Source organism: Neovison vison, chromosome 4, assembly GCF_020171115.1.
Source record: "Neovison vison isolate M4711 chromosome 4, ASM_NN_V1, whole genome shotgun sequence".
NCBI lineage: Eukaryota > Metazoa > Chordata > Mammalia > Carnivora > Mustelidae > Neogale > Neogale vison.
In genome coordinates this window covers 225,226,119-225,247,091 of record NC_058094.1, presented here as the reverse complement: position 1 = coordinate 225,247,091, position 20,973 = coordinate 225,226,119, and the positions used below count along the sequence as shown (strand labels likewise).

Here is a 20,973-nt window from a genome sequence, read left to right as displayed (position 1 = left end):
GGACACCAGAATCCACTCTGACAGAGAGGCCTTCCTTCCTGGTGTGGTTTTAGGGCTTGGGAAGCAGGGGAAGGGGTTAAATAACTCCTCAAGGTCCCATGGGGTTTGAAGATGTCTGTATTTCTGGGAAGAATGTCCTGAAATGTGTGTCTGAGGATTCTGGGGACTGGTCACTCAGGAGAGCCAAAGAAGAAGGCTCAGGAAAGCCAGAGGCGGGACTGGGGTGGGGGTGGGGTGGCAGGCAAGGCAGCCCATATCTCATGGAGGAGAGATTGGGTCAAGACCACCAGATGCTTGGGCTCCTGGTCAGGGGGAGGGGGAAGGGAGGGCGGCTTGGCCAGGCTTGGCCAGGGTCAGCCAGTGTCAGCCAGGGTCGGGGTCAAGGTCTGGCAGCAAGATTGCAGCTGGGAGGCCTGTGGGTGGATGGGAGGGAGGTCTCAGAGGGCTGTCTGCCAGGAGGCAGGTCCTAATGGGGTGGGGAGGAGCCTTGGGCAGGCTGGGAGCTGGAGGGGCCCAACGAGTGGGAGTGGGAGGAGATGGGGGCTGACCAGGAGGAGTGGAGGGGGCAGGAAGTGGCTAACAGCCCGGCCTAGAGTCAGCCACGGGAAGCAGAGACCCCGAGGCACAGAAGAGGTGAGGAGGGGAGAGAAGGCCAGGGAGGCAGGCGGGCGGAAGGAGACCAGCCAAAGGGAGCAGCTCCAAGGCAGAGATCTGTCAACCCGTCTGTAAGTCCTTGTTTTAAGGCCACACCCTGAGATCTCTCCCTGAGGGGACCTCCGTTTCCACATCTGCAGCTTTCTGGTCCTAAGACCACCAGTACACACAGAGTTTTTGGGGGGAGTCCATGACTCAGGCAAACCCAGTCACAGATAAAGGGACGGGATCAGGAGGTCTAGGAGAGGAGTGGTGGGAAGGCCCCAAAAAAGGAGTTAAGGGAGGGAGGGGCTGCCTAACGAAGAAAGCCACGGTGGGGCAGAGGTGAGACTCCGGGGTCTGGGGTGGGGTAGGGCCAGTGATCAGGAGCGGCCCCAGCACAGGGAGGGTTAAGCATTCTCCGGGTTCTCATCCCACTCTGGGCCCCTCCCCTGTGTTTTCGTCTTCCCAAAACTATTCGGCCTCCAGCTGGCCTCCATTCTATATCCTTCCCCTCCCCCTTGAGTTAGCCTGGGGGAAGAAGGGGGTGCAGGGGCCAGGGTTCCCAGGACTGGGAAGGAGCCCACAGGCTCGGAGTGCTGAGGGAGAAGCGACCTGGAGAGGCTGAGGTGGGGAAGCTGAGGGGGGCTCTGAGAGCAACAAGCAGGAAAGGGGATCAGAGACAAAGTGGGGGAGAAGTAATGGGCCAGAAAGTGTTGGGGGAAGGTTGCAAGTGGGCAACAGGAGGGCTTCCCAGGCTGTTGGCCTGAGGACAAAAGCCAACTCAGCACCTACCCGGGAGGTAGCTCTGCCAAACATGGGCAGAGCTGGGCCCAGGGAGCAGTGGGGGGCAGGGAGGCATGCGAGGACCAGGGGAATACCAGGGGGATCTCTACCAAAGGGCCACCTCCTGCCCCTCCAAGCCCAGCCCGGAGCCCTGTCAGGCACCCCCCGCGCTCCCCCCCAGCTCCGGGGCCAGGTTGCTGGCAGCGCCGCGGGCTGGCATGAAGAGCTGAGAACCCAACACTGTTGGCAGGGCCGGGGAGACCGACTCGACGCCATGTGGCAGCTGCTGATGCCTCTGGCCCTGTGGTTGGGCGCAGTGGGCCTGGGCAGAGCCGAGCTCACAGCAGCGCAGCAGCGTGGCCTGCAGGTGGCCCTGGAAGAGTTCCACAAGCACCCGCCCGTCCAGTGGGCCTTCAGGGAGACCGGCGTGGACAGCGCCACGGAAACGGTGAGCGGCATCGCCAAGTGGCGTCGCCTGGGGCGGGACGGGGCTCGTTCCCAGGAAGCAGGTGCCCAAGCCCTCAGCTTGAGGAACACCCAGTTCTCCAGGGAGAGGCCAACACCCCAGCCCCCTTCCCAGCTGTTTCCTGGGGGGCTGGGGAGGAGGAACGGGTCACACCCGGGATTGCTCGGTGAGCTCAGCCGGCTGCTGGTCCTTCTCTGTCCGCGGGCAGCCCTTCCCTGCAGGGACCTTTGTGAGGCTGGAATTTAAGCTCCAGCAGACCAGCTGCCGGAAGAAGGACTGGAAAAAAGCGGAGTGCAAAATCAAGCCCAACGGGGTGAGTTGCGGGCTTGTGTGTGTCTGTGTGTGTGTGTGAGAGAGAGAGAGAGAGAGAGAGAGAGAAAGAGAGATGGGGCATTTGCTCAGGGCAGGGGACTGTGACAGGGGTTTAGGAAGAGAGCCAGCAAGAAGCCCCAGTTGGAGCAGTGGTCCCTCAGGGGAGCAGCCTCTCTGGGAGCTCACCTGGCCCAGTCTGAGCCGGGGCCTGTGACGCCGTGGGTGGCCAGGGCTGGGCTACTCTGAGAACATCTGTTCTTCAGAGAGTCCCCCTCCCGCTTCGGGTCTGTGGTGGAGGAAGCCCACGGCAGGGGGTTTGGCTGCCCCGGCCCCAAGCCTGGTGAATTCCCCACTCTCAGGAGGCTTTAAGTAGAGAGGGCCCAGCCCAGGCAGACTCCTCAGAGGGCTTGACTGTAACTGGCCCCCTTGGGGGCATACCCATGGCTGTGGGCAGTCCCCAGTCCTGCTGTTCCAAGCACTAGCCTGTGACTCGGGGGGTGCTCTGAGGGCCTGTTCCCTCCCACTGTTAAGGGACGGACTGGATCGTATCAGTGACTTTCCAGACTTCATGTCAGGACACTTGCGTCCATATCAAGCTTTTTAAGAACATGCAAATAAATATAACAGAGCTGCAAAGTGGTTCGAGGTGGACGTCAGGCGGGGAGAACCCATCTGGGGAAAGAGTCCTGCCCAGACACGTACGCTGCCCCAAATCTCCCAGTCCCCGCGGGGGCTGCGCCTGGAGCCAGCTGGCCCGCATGACCCCTCACCCCTCTGCTCTAGGACCCACCAGGGGAGCCGGTCCCCATCTCAGGCAGCCGCCGGCTTCCACCCTGGTGGGGCGGCACCCCTGCCCTGACCCCTTTCCTCTCCCGGCCCCATGCTCCCCTCCACAGAGGAAGCGGAAATGCCTGGCCTGCATCAAACTGAACTCTGCAGATAAAGTCCTTGGCCGGATGGTCCACTGCCCCATACACACGCAGGCTCTCCGGGTAAGAGTGGGCAGGGGAGGTGGGGAGGCTGGGGAAGAGGCTGGGAAGATGGAGAAGCTGGTCCTGTGGGAGAGGTCAGAGCCCGAAGCACAGACTGAGGTGCACAGAGGGCAAGGAGGGTGGGAGGGGTGAGGAGGGGCAAGGGGGTATGCGGAGAGAGGAGATGAGGGGCGAGAAGAAGTGAAGAGGGGTGAGGAGGGGCAAGGAGGGGCTCTGGGCCTGGCCCCGCTATTCCCCAAGGGATGTGGAGGTGGGTGCCACAGAGGACGCAAGCACCATCCCCAGGGGTACTCTCCACGGGGACACCCTCCCCGGAACCCGCTGGTGCCCCGGGCCTGAGCAGCTGCCTCCGCCGGCAGGAGCCCGAGGAGCACCAGGAGGCTCAGTGCGGCAGGGTGGAGCGTGCGGGCGAGGACCCCCACAGCTACTACTTCCCAGGACAGTTTGCCTTCTTCAAGGCCCTGCCCCCGAGCTGAGGCCCGACGGTAGATGGTAGGTGCCCAGGACAGGGGGACAGAACTGAGCTGGGACAGCGCTCATGTGTTTGGGGCTGGAGACTGGGCCAGTGTGGGGCTAAGGGCGGCGGTTGGGGAAGGATTCGGAGCCTGGGAAAAGAGCTTGGACTGACCCAAACAGCCTCCCTCACACCCAAAAACTTGGGTTTCTTTCTCTTTCCCTCTAGAATTCTGTCCCGCTTCCTGGACAGCTGCAGGAGCTGACCAGTGCAACGCCGACCTGCCGTCCCCGAGCCCAGGGAGTACGAGCCCATTAACCCCGAGCCAATAAACTGCTCTCCCAGACTCATTCTGTCCTCTCGCATGCCCCCTTCCCCTGAGCTCGGCTGCAGGAGTAAGGTCTCGCAGGAGCAGCAGAGCGGGGGCAGCAGGAGAGACCAGGGGCCGCAGAGACCTCGTCTTGCCTTCGGGTGCTCGCGCTCAGGAAAGCAAAGCTCACCCACAGAAAATGACAGGCAGTGGTGCTTATTAGAATAGAGAGATTTAATAGGGATCCGCGTGGGTGAGAACAGGCAGTGAGGGCTCCAGGGTGACACAGGATGAGCCACTACAGCAGGGGGTCACCGGGACAGGCAATGTCGGAAGGTGGACGAAGGCCACCTTCGGGGCTCTGCCACTTCCTCTCCCAGGACCGGCTGGGCCAGCGCGCACCCCCTCCCTGCCTTTCTCACGTCTAGCTTTAGGAGGAAGCAACTCTCTCCCACTGAGCCTCCGGCCAGGGGTGGCTGCGGCTGGAGACCGTTTCCTCCAGAGGCCTCCTCCCAAGGCTCACGCTGGAGGTGGCCGGACGGCCTCATGCCAGGCGTGCCCCTTGAACAGGGCCCCTACCCCTGCTAGAGGCCACGGGGGAGGTGCGCCCTTGAACTGTGTGCAGGAAGGTTGTGGAATCTTCCCGAAGGAGAAGCGGGGGGCTGCTCTTAGGAACACGGGGAAACAGCCGGCGCTACAGGGAGGCAGAGACGGGCAGCCAGGCCACAGTGGGCCCAGCTGCCACAGACCGCAGACACACTCAAAACACGAAGGACGAGGTAGTGCCGGCAGGGTTGAGCGCCCGTTCAGCCTGGGCCAAGCTGTCGCGGGCCTGGCGGTCCAGGTCGTGGCACTCCTGCAGGGCGTGCTGGAATTGGCGGCAGGCCTCCTCCAGGATGGAGCTGCTCCGGGGGGGCCAAGACTCCCAGTAGCCTGGCTCCACCCAGGGCTGGGCCTTAGCGGCCCCGGGACCGGGGCTGGGGCTGGGGCGCAGGGAGCTATCCAGGTCCCGGCACAGCTGGTAGAACTCGCTGCCCCGGCCCGTCACGCGCTCACCGTCGATGACCTTGAGGCCGGGGAGCAGCTCTCGGACGGCCGCCCAGTACGAGGGGCTGCTGCACAGCGGGTTGCTGAGCCGGGCCAGGGGGTCCCGCAGCCGCAGGTACTCGAGGCCCCGCAGGCCAGCCAGACACTGCAGCTGGCCGGGGGTGGCCAGCAGGTTGCCCGCGGCATTAAGGCTCTGCAGGTTCTCGCAGGCGGCCAGCGGCTCGAGCGCCGTCAGCCGGTTGTCGGCCACGTTGAGCACCAGCAGCTGGCGCAAGGAGGCCAGCGGGCCCAGCTGCGTGAGCGCGTTGCCCGACAGGTCCAGCCACTCGAGCCCCAGGCACTCCCCCAGGCAGCCCAGGTCCACCAGCCCCAGGCCCCGAAGCTTCAGCAGCAGGATGGACTCCAGCGCGAACTCACCCGAGCGAGACTTGAGCAGCTGGGGTGTGACGCGCACCCCGTCGGCCTCTGCCGGCTTCTCACCCTGCGACTCCATCGGAGGAAGTCAGTCGGGGGGAGACCCGGGCTCCAGCGGTTCTGACACGGGGACGCGGATGCCACGGGGGTCGGCTGACGGCTCGCCCTGCAAAAGGCACCATCCACTCCGCCTGGGCCAGCGCCGGAGGCCCGCTTCCGACAGCCCTGCTCGAGGGCCAGCGGGGTCCTATGGGGAGACAATCACACCATAAGCCGGCCTCCCCTGAGCCCCTCCGGAGCCCGCGGACGCAGACAGCACGAGTGGCCGGCCCGGCCAGGCCTGCCTGAGGACACAGAGCCCTCTGGGGTAGAAGGGGCCCCAGACAGGATCCAACGACGATGGCCACACTGGATGGCATTCCGGGCGCGGGCCACGGGACTAATTCTTCCCGTTTTCTGTATCCCGACTGGAGGCAAAATCTCTTCGTCTTCCTTTTTCAGTACCTGCTCATGATCTCTCCTTATCAATTGTAAGGTATTTCTTTTTAACCATTTCAATGAATTCCTGAAGAGCTAACAGGTCACCACCATCAACAACCTCTTCTGTTTCCCTCCACATGCAGACGCAAAAGACCGCACGCTGGGCCTCACTTGTTCTCTCAAAGATGTTCTCCACTCGATGTTTTTTTTTTTTTTTTTCTCCCAATTTATTTATTTTCAGAAAAACAGTATTCATTATTTTTTCACCACACCCAGTGCTCCATGCAAGCTGTGCCCTCTATAATACCCACCACCTGGTACCCCAACCTCCCACCCCCCCGCCACTTCAAACCCCTCAGACTGTTTTTCAGAGTCCATAGTCTCTCGATGTTTTTTTTAACATGAGCGATGAATTCAAAATGGTTTCCAGATTGTGTGGGCCAACTTGTAACCTCTGCTTGAGGTCGGGGGGCCTGGAGGCTCAGCTCTCTGCGCAAGGGGGGGAGACTGAGGTCAAGGAGGGAGGGAAGGGCCAGCAAAGGCCCCCAGAGGAGGGGGCAGCACGGGCCACACCGAGGCCGCCGCTGCCCACCCTCGACCCCAGCGCCTGCCACAGCAGCTCTTCGCTCTGGCGCCAACAGAAGGGTGACAGTCCCTGTGTGCCAGGCAGCACAGCTAGGGTTACCAGAGAAGGCAAGCAGGGCCCAAGGCCAGGCAAAGAAGCCATGCGTGCTGGAGGGAAGGACCTGGCTAGCACCTAGGTTCCAGAAAGGCAGGGGAGGGAGGGCCCTTCCAGGCACCAGGGGCTGTGGGGCGGCATGAAGCCAGGTGCTAGCGCGAGGCCGGAGGCCTGGGGGAAAGACAGCAGCAACGCCGCCCACAGAAGGGTCAAGGTTTCAGCAGAGAGGAAAACAAGAAGGCACCTCTGCGCCAAGTGGCAGCCTCCCAGCCCTGCTGATTCTGGCCAGGCCTGGGCCGGGCAGGGTGACGCAAAGAACCATGGGACTGTCCACTCCTGCTGTTTATAAAACCTGGGCTCCAGGGTATCAGAGAGTCCCACGCCTGCGTTCATGTAATTCACACCACTTTTTACTTCCTTCTCCAAGGAATCCACACCCAGAGTTCCTCCCCCTCCCTCGACCCCTCCCCCATCTCTGAGAAGGGGGTCCCCATGTCCTAACCTAGCTCCCCTCTAGTGTGCAACACCCCTTCATTTCTTCCCAAAAGTGATGTGAGACATCCACTAAGAAGTCTGGGTCACTGTGGTTGAACGGGATCTGCTGCGGCTTGGAAGTAGCAAGCGGGGGTTGAAACTGCTGCCCGCGGCGGCGGGGGGGGGGCGCAAGGCGGGCACCGGGCACCGGGCACCGTAAGCTGTAAATGCACAGAGACACATGGACCGCACCGAAGGTAGTGAGCGCTGCAGAGGGGCACTCTCCGGAGTCCAGGGACCCAGTCATGTTACTGGATGCGTGTGGGACACACAGGACAGGCAGGGAGGCAAGACGACGTCCAGCTGAGGTGACCGTGGGCATCGGGCCGAGGAGGCGTCTGGAGCTCTTGGCTGAAGGGATTCAGCGTCACCTGCGGAGGCGCCCAGTGGGAGTGGGTGACGCAACGGGCCAGCCTCTTCGGGGAACACAGATCTCTTTAAGTATTTGCACGCCTCTCTCCAGGGCGATGCAGAGCCTCCCCAGCCACAGGCTATTTTGGGGGCGAAAGTGGTCAGGAGGCCCTGGCGTCCCGTGAAAAGGAGCAGCCATGAGCCAGCATGGAGAGGACACCAACCTTCATGAGGCTGAAAGGAGGGAGCCGACGAGCAGCCAGAGGGAGGCGGGCGAGGACACAGCGAGGGACAGTGTGAAAATGCCCACTGGAGCGGGACAAGATCGCTGGGTGGAGCAGCGCCGGGCCGTGGCAAGCCCACAGCCCGCACACGACGGTCAGGGAGTGCTGCCCTGAGGAACCAGCTCAGGGACCTCAGGGACGGTCTGGGTGGAGGTGGCCATGTGCGGGAAAGGGCAAGGGGATCAGAACGGTGGGCAGTGGCGGGGAGAGGGGAGGGAACTGTGCGTGCTCCCCACATTACAACTGGGAAGAACGCTTTTGGCAGCAGAGGAAACAGACCAGCCAAGAGCACATTCGCTGGGAATCGGGTCTTCCCCGCCCCACATCCCCGCCTGGCCAGGTGCAACCTCCCGCCCGAGCGCTTGCCGGGGACAACACTGCAGTCACGGAGGTGAAACACAAATCCACCAGCCGATGGACGCCCGCCCCGCTCCCACCTTACCCGCCATCTGCACACCTCAAGCAGGCAGGTGCCGGCGCGACCGAGCGGCCACCCCACCGCGCACACCCAGCTCCCACCCGTGCCGGCAGCACAGGGCAGGCCCCGCCGGGTGGACGGCTCCTCCACGCTCGGCTTCTTCTGTGCTCCTCTCGAGAGAACCGGAGTCCTCCTGTCCTGGTCCCGCCCTGGAAAGGAGTGCACAGAAGCTCCTGGTCCTGCGTGTCTGCCAGCAGGGCTCGGTCACGTGGACGAGACTGTGACAAAGGCACCGCGGACGATCGGCTTTCCTTGGGACGTGTCTTCCCTTGTTCAGGGCTGCCTTCGCTGAGTCTCACTTTACCTCCCTAGGGAGTGGGCCGGAAAATGACGTCCACGAGCTGGCTGGGGCCGGCCAGGGCTATGTCTTGGGGAGAGCTGGCTGACGTGGAGCAGCCTCAAGTGTTCCGTCAACGGCTGTTGCGGGGACCCTGAAGAGCCTTCCTCTGGCCGTGCACCTCCCCCACGCACAGTGCAGATCAGGGCCCCCTATCTCCTCGGCCGCTCAAAGGCAGGTTTGTCTTCGTTGTGCGGGTTATCCTGTGCCTTCTAGAATGCTCGGCAGCACCCGTCTGCCACCCACAAGAGGACAGTAGCAAGGCCACCAACAAGCCAGGACACTCAAATGTCTCCAAACATTGATGAATGTCCCCTGGGGACAAAATTGCATCCCCCCACCCCCACCCCAAGAGCTACTGCTTGGGCCCAGCCAGCTTCTCGGGCACCCTCTTCCACTCCCCCGACTCCCACGTGCTGCCAAGCCTGCCGCCTAGCCCTCCTCACCGGCCAACACTGCAAAGCCGCCGCAGGGACACCACAGCAGGAAGAGCTCAGGGGACCAGGAGCAACATGCCTGCTCCCCCCACCCGCCCCGGTGACTTTAGGGCCCCTCACATTCCTGCCCCCCACCCCGCCTACCGAGTCAGAATGAGAGAGAGAGGTACGGGACGCCGTGTGTCTGAGAGCCTCAGGGAGAACCCAAGGCCCCACTCTGAGCTCAACCACCAGCTGCACTTGACAGAGTTGGGGATGTGAAGAGGTGCAGCCATAGCCCCGCCCCCCCCAAGACGAGCCTCACCTCCTGCCCAGGGGGGTCTGGAACAGCTCGGGGGGGGGGGGGGGGCAGAGGCCAGACTTTAAATCACGCTACTCCAACCACTAAATATGATCTTACAAAGCTTTATTTAAGAAACAAAATGCAGTAATTACAAAATTACAACACAGTCAACAGGACAGAGGATATGATCCCAAGATTAAAAAAAGAAGTATGTCCAGTTATTAGCAAGCCTGTCTGAGTGAAAGGATCCTGGTTAATTTTTTCTGCTCGCTTCCTTACATCCTCGGTGACTTCCGAATGTCCTATTGTGAATTACTCATAGAGACGCAGGACTGTCGACCCTTCCAAGGGAGGCGAGGGGACAGGCATCCCGGGCCGGCCCCCACAGCCAGGGCCCAAGAGCAAGTTGGGCTTCAAGGGCCTTGCCCCACCTCTGCCTACCGACCTGCCCTCTGCCACCCTGCCGGCGCCCGAGCACCTAAGGAGAGCCTGGCTCGCGTCGTGGTGACAGGCCTGCCCTGATCCTCTGGCCTCTCCCTTTCCGTCTCTCCTCACCTGACCCCACCAGCTCCGACCCTGCCCTGCAGGCCCTCTGGGCTGCCTGGCTCTGGTGGGTCTCATATGCATCTCTCCTTGCTTCCAGGCGGGGGGTTTGCACTTGGAAAGTGACCGGGGAGACAGGGAGGTGTGGGTGCTGCAGGGGGCGGGGGGCATAAACGAAGCTACAGAGAGACCGGACAGCCATGGAGCTCTTCCCGAGACCGCTTTCACTGTAGAAAGGAAGAAACCCCAGGGCCTCCAGCAGTCTGGAAACCAACCACGGTTCTCTCAGCTCTCCTGGCTGGACAGTCCCATCGGCAGGGGTGCTCTGGCCACTCTGGGATCCACGAGGAAGTACCGACCCCAATACGTCTGGTGTGTGCGTGTGTGCATAGCCTCCCTCTTAACACGGCTGCTCTAGCGCACGCTTCTTTTACAGCGAAAGCCAACTGCGGAAAAGGCTGCCTAGCTTACTGGGCCTCGCTGGCTGAGATTTCCCACCTGCCAGCCCGAGGCCTCTTCTCGTCCCTGGTCACTGTTTGAGAAGGCAGGGCCCTTAAGGGCATGTCACATACAGAGACAAGCTGCACGGGCCCTCACTGCCCACACACATGGCAAAGCGCACTGAGGCTTAGAGCACAGGACGATTTACAGATGCCTCCTGACAGAAGCGACCTCTTCCACGCCCAAACTGCTGGAAACAAATTAAGCGACGGCTGGACGGAAAACATCTCCCTGGAGGCAAAAGGCAACCTGTCAGGAACTGACAGACTGTCCCCACTCCTTCCAGCAGCTTTAGGACTCCAGACACCCCCGTCGAACAGCCTGGAGTGCCGGGTCTGCTCTCCCCTCCGAGCCCGGGCAGAGCTCTCCCGCAGGCAGACTTTCAGTCAGTCAGGCAGAGGTCGGCCTCGCGGGCCTCTTCCCCCTCGGCCAGGTCTTCCTGAGGGAAGGGGAGGGGAGGGGCGGTGTAGTTGGGGAAATTCTCCAGGTTGGTCTTCAGGAAGAGGAGACGCTCGGTGGTGCCCACGGGGAGAGGGGTGCTGTGCTGCGCCAGAGCAGGGCTGCCCAGGGAGGCACAGACCCTTCCAGAGAAGGCCCCTGTTGGGGGACAGGACAGATAGACAGTCGCCAGTCTTGCCAGGGCCGGCCAGACCTCCTGCCTCTTCTCCCAGTAGACCAGCGGGTCCTCCTGGGCGCCGACCGTCTCATTCTCACGCAGGTACTTCTTGACGATGATGCTGGCCAGGTGGCTCTCGGTGGCAAGGGAGGCACCGCTTCTCTCGGACGCCAGCAGCCCCACACTCTCCAGCTGCTCCAGCAAGCTCCTCTCCCTCCAGCCCAGCAGCAGAGACCCAGAGCCGCTCCTCCGCGCGGGCTCTTTCTGGGCCTTCTCCTCGGCCCCAAGGCTTCTGGCTCCCCCACCGCTCAGGGTAGTGCCTGCATGCGTGGTCTGGGGGCCGTGCGGGGAGGGCGAGGGAGGCAAGGGGTGTTCAGACACCATAATCTCCTTCACCTTGTACACGAGAACTTGCTTCCAGTGGTCAATGTCGGCCCCTGTGGGCAGGATGGCCTCGATCCGGCCCTTGAAGCGGGGGTCGAGCAGGGTTGCCAGCACGAACTCCTTGCGGTGGAAGAGCTCGTTGAGCTGCTGGTCTGTGGTGAGCTGCAGGGCCAGGCCCTTGGCCAGCCGCACGGCGGCCCCCACTTCCACGCCGCCCTGCTCCCCGAAGTGCTGGGGCACCTGCTCCATGAAGATGTGCAGGAAGCGGAGCTGCGGCAGCACCTGGCTCAGAGAAGCCCGAGCCGCGCTCGCCTCCCGCACTGCCACCTGGAAGGGCCGTAGAAGCGTGACGAGACTGTCCGTCAGGCTCCAGAACACGGCCGACAGGGCTGAGCCGGCCTTGCCCAGCTGGTGCTCCTCCTCGTACTCCCGCAGCGGCCGCTGCTGCCCCACCAGCCACTCCATCAGGCGGAAGGCGGACACCCAGTGGTCTGAGAGCTCCCAAAAGGGCTGCTGGGCCGGGAGGCCGCACCGCCGCTGCAGCTGTGTGAGCAGCTGCCGGGCCCTGGCAGAGCCTTGGAAGTGACTGCAGATGGCCCTGACCGTCCCCAGGATGATCTGGACGCTTTGATGGTGACACAGGAAGTTTGTCACCAGGGAGTCGAGGCAGTGGGCAAAGCAGGGGAGGTGGGTGTAGCCCTCCGTCCTCACGGCCTGCTCCAGGCTGAGGCAGCTGCCTGATACCAGGAAGCCCGGCTGCAGGGAGGTGCGGCTGAGCCACAGGCTGACCTGCTCCCGCAGCTCCCGCTGCCTCTCCTCCGCGGTGCTCTCCTGGGACAGGCCTCGAACCCAGAGCACAGCTTGCTTCCTGGGGCTCTCCGACGCCCCCTGCCGACTGCCCGGACGTATTGCCCCCCAGTGGGCAGTGACGGCCACGTAGTCCACAGCCGAGTCCCCGGCCGCCGCGGACACCGTGAGGTGGACGCAGCCGCCCTCCGCCCGCCGCATCTCCCGACACACCTGCTCGCCCACGGCCGCCTGCAGCAGAGGCAGCGCGGTATTGGAGAAGAAGGCTGGAGGCGGCACGTGGTAGCAAGGGTCTGCCTGGGCCATAAACCTTCTGAAAGGCGGGGACGAAACAAAGGAGAGCGGCAAGGCCAGGCTACTGAGCAGCTCTGCAATGCTATGGTTCCAGGCCTGGGCTCGGGGCAGGCTGGGGGTGCAGGGGCCTCCCTGGCCCTCCGTGACAGCTAGCGGGAGAGCAGCAGGTTCATCTTTGGTGGAAGCAGGCAAGAGGGGTGGAGCCAGGAACAGTGGCTCAGGCCTGCCCGGGGCCAGCTGCTGGCCACTGTCTCCTGAAGTGGAGGCACCGGGGCCGTGTCCTGCTGACGGGAGCTCTTTGGCACTGGCGGGCAGGCCCTTGTGCTTCTTCTCCTTGGTCCCTTCCCCTTTCTCCTCTGGGCTGGCTGTGGCTGGCCTCCTCGCGCTCTCCAGCCCGTGCTTACCCACCAAGTGACGGAGCAGGCCTGAGGTCTGGAAATGGCCCTTCCATCTGCCCTGTGGGACGTTAGCATGACAGCGAGGGCAGGTGATGTGGCAGACATTCTTGCAGTCAGCAGTAAACAACCGTCTGATGTCGGACACTGGCTTCTGCCCCGCGGTGTCCAGGCGGCGGGGGGAATGCCTGGGGAAAGCCCAGCCCTTGGTCTCTGCCTTCAGAATTCTGACCAGCTTCTTCAGGCACGGCGGCTTCTGGAGGCTCTCCAGGGACGATGGTTCCCCGACAGCAGCGAGCAAATGCCTCTTCTTCCACCTCCTGAGGCGGCGCACCTCCCTGGCCAGATGGGCTATGAGGACGTCAGCCTGCTTCACCTTCTCGCTCTCACGGGGCTGGCCCACCTCGGACCTGTCCAGACCGGCCGCCTGGACCGGCGCTGTGGCCGCGGGGGACTGGCCCAGGCTGAGCACTGGGTCTCTCGACTTCTTTAGTGTGGGCTCCCCGTCCTCTCTCTGTCCACGCACCTTCTGTTTGGACACCTTCTTCTTAGGCTGCCCAGGGGGCTCCTGCCCAAGCACAGATTTGAGGTTAGAGAGGCTAGAGTCTCCCTTGGGCTTATTCCACTCAGGGCTGGCCAGGCACTTCGCGCGGGAGGCCGCGGCGTGAAGGTTGGGGCTCCCCCGGGAGCAGGATTTTCTCTTCTCGCTGTAGACATGGAGGCCTGGGGTGCCTTCTTCCTGCTCTCCCAGGAACACCTGGTCAGGTGACGGGACCGACGAGGAACTAGGGAGGGAATGAGGTCTCTTCCTCGGTAGAGGCCGATCCTGTCCGCTTCCTTTCGGAGAGACAGAGGACCCAGTTTTCCTATGGCCACTGACAGCCCTCTCTTCTGTATCTACAAACCCTAGCTTAACCTCCGTCTCCAGCAGGCGCCCCACAGCACCCCAGCCAAGTCCGTGAGCGGTACTGGTAGCTCTGGTGTGAAACTCGGAGTCAGGAGAAGTCAGGGGAGCCGCCGGGCTCCTGGGTCCAGTCACGGAGGAGTCGGCACAGAGAGGCGGCTCCCGGCCCACTGAGCCTGAACGTGTACGTCTCTTGTGGGGCTTCCTGGGTTTTTCTACTGGCAACATGCTCGGGAACTTGGGGGAAATGAGGAGATGGGCCCAGGCTGCAAAGCAAGATGAAAACAATGGCTCTCAGCTGCCCTGCTTGGCTTTGGGGACCATGAGGGGGAAGGCAAGGCTGGAGGGGAGAGGGGCGAGCAGAGGATGCAGGTGTAGGGAGATCCGGGAAACCAGTCCCCGGACAAAACTCTCAAGCCCTAACACCCTTGGTGAAGGCTGGCATTCGCTCCTGCAGCCCAGGCAGAGCGGCTCGGACAGAAATCCCCACAGCTCTCTGGACCTCAGCGGGCTCAACGTCTATGTGGGCCACGCTAACTGAGGTTTCTCTCTTTCCTTTCCATGTTTACAGAGAACCTGGCACACTCGGCTGGTTTCTTTTGTTGAGGATACACCAGAAGACAAGCAAAGCCCCTGCGTGCGCGAGGCCTCCAGGCTGTCTGGCAAGACAGACGTGAAGAGCCGAGCTCACATCATGGAAAGCTCAAGCTGCCAAGCAGTGTGAAGGAGCGCCACTTGCGGCTGTGAGACCCCAAGGAGGGGACTGACCTTGCCAAGACGTGGGGCAGGTGTCCCTGGAAGAGGAGCAGGCGCCAGGTGCCGTAAGCTCAGGCCGAGGGAGTAGAGCTTAGGTCTCTTGAGTCCCGCGCCCCTGGGCTGCACCTGTCACCCAGCAGGGCAGCAGAAACAGGGCATGATGCTAGATACTAGGCAGTGACGCAGCCAGTGGCCTCGCGAGATCTTTTGAAATTCTTTTTCTAGAAGTCAGTCTGCACCAGGAAACGCGGGACAGGAGCACAGAACAGGACAGCCCCTAATGCCAGCGACTCTCGTCCCCAGAGTCCTGTCACGCCCCTCTCCCTGTCCCAGAGAGTCTCCTGCAGGGCTGCTCACACTTCCTCACCTCCCACGACCCTCGAAGGCCTGCTCTTCTGGCTCTGGCCTTCGCCGCTCCCTGACGCTGCCCTGACAAGGCCACCAGTCTCCTCCAATGGACTCCCCTGCCCGCACTGGGGTGCTGGGCCATGTCTTCCATTTGGAACCCCATCTCTCTGTGGCCCTGGGGCACCTCATGGCCTTGGTTTTCCTCTCACCTGCAAATTCTTTACAGTCTCTGGGCTGGTCCCTCTTTCTCCCGCCTGTTCCTTCCTGCTGTTGCCCAGGCTCCCTGCCCCATTTCTCATCCTGCACACCCTCCCAGACTGGGGCCTGTGTCTGACTGAGAGCCTTCTCTTCAGCTTCCCCTCTCCCACCTGCTCTTCCTGCGGTCACCGCAGTCGTGTCAACGGGACAGATGTTCGCTCAGATGCTCCCACCCCAAGCCGAGGCATAATCCTCAACTCCTTTCCCTTGCTCGTTCTCCTCAAGATTAGGTCACATGCAGGTTCTGGCCCGACAGGAAAGGGACACAAAGAAGTCAGGAGAGAAGTACGTGGAAAGGGAAGGAAAGGAAAGGAAAGGCCTAGAGCTAGAATGCCTTTCTCTGGACAAAGGGAGACTCCACGGAAGGTAACCTAATGGCCCCACCACTCACGTCGGAAAGCAAGTGGGACTCGTCTCCTCACACCAGAATGACATACAGACTCAACCAGAACATTCAGAACCAGTACGTTCTGGCACTGAGTGATGTTAAACATTAAGAAGAATCACCAGGGAGGGCGGGCCTGCCTTCGTATGCGACAAGCCCATTGATGCAGCGCCAGGAAGATTCTGCCCGTGGAGGAGAGTGGGCAACGTGACCTCACGCTGAGCCCCCGTCTCCGAAGGACCAGAGGCATCACCTCGGGCCCAGTGCCCAGGAACTCAGGCGCCACACCAGACGTCTGACCGCCACGGGGCACTGTGGAGGGGCCGGACAAGATCTCCACTGAAGCGGGAGACACCATCCCAGCCCCACACATGCCCTGAGATGTCAGAACTGGACTGGGCTGACCTCCGCTCCGATTTTAGGACAACAGAATTGGAAAGCCAGAGTGGGAGTGTGTGATGGTCTGTGGCAGAGCGGAAGAGCAGAGCTGCCGCAGGCCTCCAGAAACACTGTGTACGCAGCATCCCGACGGAGAACGCAGAGCAGGCTGGGGAAACCGGGCCCGCGCCAGACCTGCCTACTGGCGACAGCCAAGGAAAGGGACAAACCTGTGTGTTGGGCTGCGGCTGGGGCCACGCCGATCCCGTTCTGCTCTCCAGTTAGCCTTGTCCCATCAGCACACCTGTTTTCTGCAAATACTCCTGATTCACTTGACTGTTGAACAGGAATTCATCGGAGGCCCACCCACAGCCAGCACTGTGCCCTAGAGACACAAGCACAGGAGAGGAAGCGCCCCACTGGCACTCAGGACAAGACGACAACTTGAAGTGGGCCCATGGCGCCAGAGCAAGGCAAGCGGTGTGTGGTGCCACGGAGGCCGGGCCTCGGGCTGACCTACAGATAAACCGAATCTACGACATTGGACTTCAGATTCTGTCTTGTGAGGGACCACTTACCCGAGGCGACGCTCCAGGAGCCCCAACTCCGGATGGATTCCCTGGGTAGAGGTGGGGTCTCGTGCAGTCACCGGCGGCAACAGTCCTACCGCCACTCTCCCTTCCACGGAGGCGCACAGGATGAGGACTACGAGGCGGGTGCCGTGGGTAGCCTCCACGTGAACCTAAGATGTAAAATTTGATAAGAAAATCATTCCCAAACCCCAGTAGTTTATCAGTAAGAAGTTCCTGGTGACATTTCTCACCATAGAAGACAAATGCAGATCGGAGGACAACAAGACAGAGACCCCTGGGGTACCCAGCAGGCAGCCACAGGAGTGCCGCCACGGAGTCCCGGGAGGCAGGGAGGGAGGACAGGAGCAGGTGACAGCAGCAGGATGGCGGGCAGCAGGGACAGTCTGGAGAGCAGGTCCGGAGGCCGACTATGCGTGAGTTCCGAGGTGAAGGAGAACCAGGGGATAGAGAGGGACTCTCTAGTGATCCCATTTACTAACGCAGTTTACTTTTGAATATACCAACCTGAGGTTTTTCTGGAACAAGCCTTTGCAAGTACATGTGCCAGATAAAGGTCAGGGATGTAAGGCACGGGTGGTGAGCGGGTTTATCTTTGGAGACAAGAAAGAATCTAGTTTTTCGGAGAGCAAAGAAGGCAGGCAGGCTGTAGCACCAGGAAAGCCCTTGAGTGCGGGTTGGGGGAGAAGTGAGGCAGTCCGTGCTCTGGAGCCTACAGGTTTCCAAGGGGAAGCCATCCACGTCCGGAGGCAGCAACGTGCTGGCTGAGCCCGAGAGCGGAGGTACCGCAGCACTTCCATGTGTGCCGGCTGCACGGACTAGTGCTCTTCGCGTCCCTCTTCCCAGGTGCACGCCCACATGGAAAGGAGACACTTCTCTATTGCTCTCGTGCCTGCCTCCCCCCAGAGCCTTGAGGGGAGCTCTGCCCACCCAGCGCATCCCACCCCTTTCTCTGAGTTATCACCGGGAGCCGAACCGGCAGGCCCCCTCCTGTCTCAGCTCCTCCACTGTCCACCCATCCCAGACCCCACATTGCAAAGGGCTTGCTGGGCCCTCCAGTCCCGGCTTCTCACGCCCTCACCCGCTCAGCTGTGCGGAGAGGAAAGGTGGTGGGGAGAAGAATGGGAGGGCAGGCACATGTGGAAGGAAAAGAGGAGAGAAAACCACTATGTATTTTTGGGGTCTGACTCACATGCAAACCCTATGTGACCTGTCTTTAGTAATAATGGGGCATCACTGGACTTCACATTATGCAAAAGCGACATAACATGAGGCCCGTCTTAAAGCATTCGCCAGGAGAACCCTTCGCTCTTTTCCGCGAGGCTGCTTCATCACGGAGCGAGAGCATGCGGTCGGCGGCCGGTGTGCGTGGGCTGACATCCTGGCTGCCACCCAACCGCTCGGAGCCGGCACTAGCGCGCCTCGGCTTTTCCAGCCACACCACAGGGACGAGGGCACCCACCTCCCAGGCTTGTTAGGGGAGCCCGAACATGTAACCGAGTGTTCCGCGGCTGTCCTGGGCACAGAGCGGTGCTGGACACGAACCACTGGCCAGAACGGGCTGCCTCGCCGGGCGTGTTTTAGGCGCAGGGCATTGGGCACTGGCAGGCGGCTGGCCTGGGAGAGACACAGCCGGGCCGTTCCAGGCGCGGGGCGGGGCAGGGCAGGCCTGGGCGCCCCGGTCCCCCGAGCCTCGGCGCCCCGGTCCGTGAAGTGGCACCGAAACGCGCCCTCCCCGGCTTACCTAGGCCCCCTGAGACCAGGCACGCGAAGCCAGGTGCGCCTCCCGCCGCAGCCGACCGCCCCACCGCGGCCGGCAGTAACCCGCCGCCACTCGGCCGAGCACCGCGTTTCCCCCGAGAGCCACCGCGGGCGCCTCGGGAAGGCGCCCAAACCCCGCGGAGCCGGGGGAAGGGGCTCGGGTTCCGGGACGCGCAAGGGCTACTTCCGGGAGCGACCCTAACCCACCCCCGCCTGCGGATGGTACGCTCCTCCGGCGGGGGGAGGGGCAGCCCCCAGTGCGCAGGCGCGGCGGCCGCGGCCGGATGCGACGGGCTCGCGCCGGCTGTACGGCTGCAAGTCGCGCGATCTTAGCGCGGAGGCTGTGACGCCTCGGCACTCATCTAATGGCGCTGACTTAGCGGTGTTAGTCTTCCCCCACTAACCGATCGCCAAGGTCCTGTCCGACCCGGGCTCCCTGCGCCCTGGGACTCTGTCCGAGGGCGATCCGCGACTGGTGCGCGCGCACAGACGGAAGGGCCCGCAACAACCGGAATGGTCCTGCCGCCCGAGTCTCTTCCAGCCGGGAAGGCTCGCCCGGCCTTACGGGAAGCCCTCCGAGGTGTCTCCCGCGGCAGTTTCCCGCTGCTTGCTGATGTCGCGAAGGCCTCGCCCAAGCGCAGGGGATGTGCGTCCCCATGTGCCCTGGGGCGCTCTCCGCCACCTCCCCAGACTGAATTGTTAAGGGGCACAGAGGCCGCGTTCCCTGGGTTGAGCAGAGGCGGACCTTTCCCCCGACCAAAATGCCCACGTCTTGTCCGCAGATCCCTTGACCTTCTTTCCACTTCTAGAGCCGGACGGATAGGACGAAGGCCGGCCTTGGGCAGTCCTACCTATCCATCTTCCCCGGGGTGGTCTCGATTTTTGCCCCCTCCTCCCAGTGCCCCTCATCTGGCCCCAAGCAAGTCAAGTCCAGGTTGGGCTAAAATCAGGACCTCTGCAACGAGAGTACTCATCTTTATACTTTATTGAATCATTTTTAATCTTTCTTGATTCTTTCCGTGCCTCAGAGATGTCTCTCTGCATTGCTTTCATTTCTGTGGCTCTGCAAATCATGACTATATCATACTTTCAAATATCCGGGAGTATCCTTAATACTGTGGGGTTTGTTTGTTTGTTTTCCAGTAATTTCCCGGTTATTTCTTGCCATGTTTATTTTTTCCTGAGAACTTTTTTTTTTTTAAGGTTTTATTTATTTGACAGAGAGACACAGCCAGAGAGCAAACACAAGCAGGGGGAGTGGGAGAGGGAGAAGCAGGCTCCCCACTGAGCAGGGAGCCGGATGCAGGGCTGGATCCCAGGACCCTGGGGTTATGATTGAACTACCCAGGCGCCCCTCCTGAGAACTTTAGAATAAGCATGTGTATTCTAGTAACCTCCCCCCAGATCTTTGGTGTTTTCATTGATACTGCATGTGTAATTTCATGCAGTACGTGATACTGCATACATGATACTGCATGTAACGTTATGAACATTTGACAGGAAACAGAAATAAAGATAACATAAACAGGCCCCAGGTTTCATGGCCCTCAGTTCCCGGGTCCTATCTTAGATATCAGAGGGCTCACAGTGCTGGCCATTTCCGCTTCCACAAAGTGGATCAGCATGGTGTCCGTGATGGGAATAAAACAGGCAAAGGCTGCTGAGATCCTGGCAGAGTAAAGAGCGGCATGGAACTAACGTATATAAAATAATGTGATTTATGGCTCCCACTTACTGGTGAACCAGTCACTTTTTGATCCATTCTCTTGGCCCATATTTACGATCTCGATGAGGCAGGCCCTATTTTTACTATACCACCTGAGCAATAAAACTAAACATCCTAAAGACAAACTTGCACTCAGCTAACCGCCAGTGGAATGGGAATTTGAACCCAGGCACCCCAGGTCTTGATTGTGCATTCTCAACCTGGACGCTGAGCTGAGCCGCTCAGGCAAGGTGGAGGGCTTCTGGGAGGCTGGGCAGAAAAAATAAAGAATGCTTGCTGAATCAAATCCTACAGACCCAGGACACAGCTGTTGCTCCTGGTCAAGGCCAGAGCATCTGCATTTATCTTTCCAGGCCCAATGTTTCTGCTGTGTGAGCCACAGAAGACCTGGTACAGAGATTTACCACCTCAGGGTCTCCCACGTCTTTTTCAGGGCTGACCTTGACCGGAAAGACTGACCTCCTTTCAGATGAAGGGAAGAGCCTTGCTGCTGTCACAGTACTTAATCCTGAGGTTAAGGAGTTAAGGCGGTAGTTCCCGTGAGTTTCTGGTAACATCCATTCCAAACATCCCACCTATGATTTTCAGGGAAGATCCTGGCAGTGTGAGCTCAAGGTTTTGCTGGGCTCAGTGCAACAGAGAGCTCCCCCACTCACTTGGCCTCTGATGAGCCACCAGCTTATTGCTGGACTGCACAGCACTGGAATTAGGGTCTGCTCAGATCCCCAAGAATCCCCTAAAGTTTGAGTGCGTCCTTCTCCCCAGGCTGTGGTCTCCAGGTCAGGAGCTCCAGGTCCTGCTGGGAAAGGCTCACAGGACACCCGACGCTCAGGATACCAGCTGCACTCAAGCTTTCCAATCCCCTTCTGCAAGAGCTCTGGGTTGCTAAACCGATTAAAATGTATCAATTCCGGGGCACCTGGGTGACTCAAAGGCGACTCTACCTTTGGCTCAGGTCATGATCCCAGGGTGCTGGGATCCAGCCCTACTTCGGGCTCTCTGCTCACTGAGGAGCCTGCTCCTGCCCCCTGCCTGCCTCTCTGCCTGAGA

The 20,973-nt window shown here is 61.1% G+C and overlaps 3 protein-coding genes across 6 annotated transcripts; 1 reads left to right on the top strand and 2 right to left on the bottom strand.

The window, feature by feature from the left end:
- Window positions 1-559: 559 nt before the first annotated feature.
- On the top strand, window positions 560-3,989 carry RARRES2 (retinoic acid receptor responder 2). 2 transcript variants are annotated; one of them, XM_044246837.1, is made up of 6 exons: window positions 560-725; window positions 1,670-1,867; window positions 2,094-2,198; window positions 3,094-3,189; window positions 3,549-3,681; window positions 3,872-3,989. In XM_044246837.1, exons 2-5 carry the CDS (start codon window positions 1,694-1,696, stop codon window positions 3,663-3,665), a joined length of 492 nt encoding a protein of 163 aa, XP_044102772.1. In that variant the 5' UTR covers window positions 560-725; window positions 1,670-1,693; the 3' UTR covers window positions 3,666-3,681; window positions 3,872-3,989. The 2 variants fall into 2 exon arrangements, with proteins under 2 accessions (XP_044102772.1, XP_044102773.1); XM_044246838.1 differs by lacking the exon at window positions 560-725 and adding an exon at window positions 1,161-1,262.
- A 180-nt stretch (window positions 3,990-4,169) lies between these two features.
- On the bottom strand, window positions 4,170-18,434 carry LRRC61 (leucine rich repeat containing 61). Of its 3 annotated transcripts, none has more exons than XM_044246835.1 (4): window positions 18,181-18,434; window positions 16,425-16,588; window positions 16,077-16,231; window positions 4,170-5,661 (listed from the first exon to the last, which is right to left on the bottom strand). In XM_044246835.1, the coding sequence occupies exon 4, from the start codon at window positions 5,491-5,493 to the stop codon at window positions 4,714-4,716; it is 780 nt and encodes a 259-aa protein (XP_044102770.1). In that variant the 5' UTR covers window positions 5,494-5,661; window positions 16,077-16,231; window positions 16,425-16,588; window positions 18,181-18,434; the 3' UTR covers window positions 4,170-4,713. The 3 variants fall into 3 exon arrangements, 2 of the variants coding, with proteins under 2 accessions (XP_044102770.1, XP_044102771.1); XR_006384325.1 differs by lacking the exon at window positions 4,170-5,661 and adding an exon at window positions 7,234-7,478; XM_044246836.1 differs by lacking the exon at window positions 16,077-16,231.
- On the bottom strand, window positions 9,980-14,563 carry LOC122905190 (ZBED6 C-terminal-like protein). The gene is made up of 2 exons (XM_044246826.1): window positions 14,490-14,563; window positions 9,980-13,654 (listed from the first exon to the last, which is right to left on the bottom strand). Exon 2 carries the CDS (start codon window positions 12,432-12,434, stop codon window positions 10,704-10,706), a length of 1,731 nt encoding a protein of 576 aa, XP_044102761.1. The 5' UTR covers window positions 12,435-13,654; window positions 14,490-14,563; the 3' UTR covers window positions 9,980-10,703.
- Window positions 18,435-20,973: the final 2,539 nt, after the last annotated feature.

Bases quoted from the DNA above. Each gene is read 5' to 3' on its own strand.
- RARRES2 (XM_044246837.1), top strand. From the start codon at position 1,694: ATGTGGCAGCTGCTGATGCCTCTGGCCCTGTGGTTGGGCGCAGTGGGC. The intron at 1,868-2,093 runs GTGAGCGGCATC...GTCCGCGGGCAG, and splicing joins TGGACAGCGCCACGGAAACG to CCCTTCCCTGCAGGGACCTT. The intron at 3,190-3,548 runs GTAAGAGTGGGC...CTCCGCCGGCAG, and splicing joins TACACACGCAGGCTCTCCGG to GAGCCCGAGGAGCACCAGGA.
- LRRC61 (XM_044246835.1), bottom strand. From the start codon at position 5,493: ATGGAGTCGCAGGGTGAGAAGCCGGCAGAGGCCGACGGGGTGCGCGTC.
- LOC122905190 (XM_044246826.1), bottom strand. From the start codon at position 12,434: ATGGCCCAGGCAGACCCTTGCTACCACGTGCCGCCTCCAGCCTTCTTC.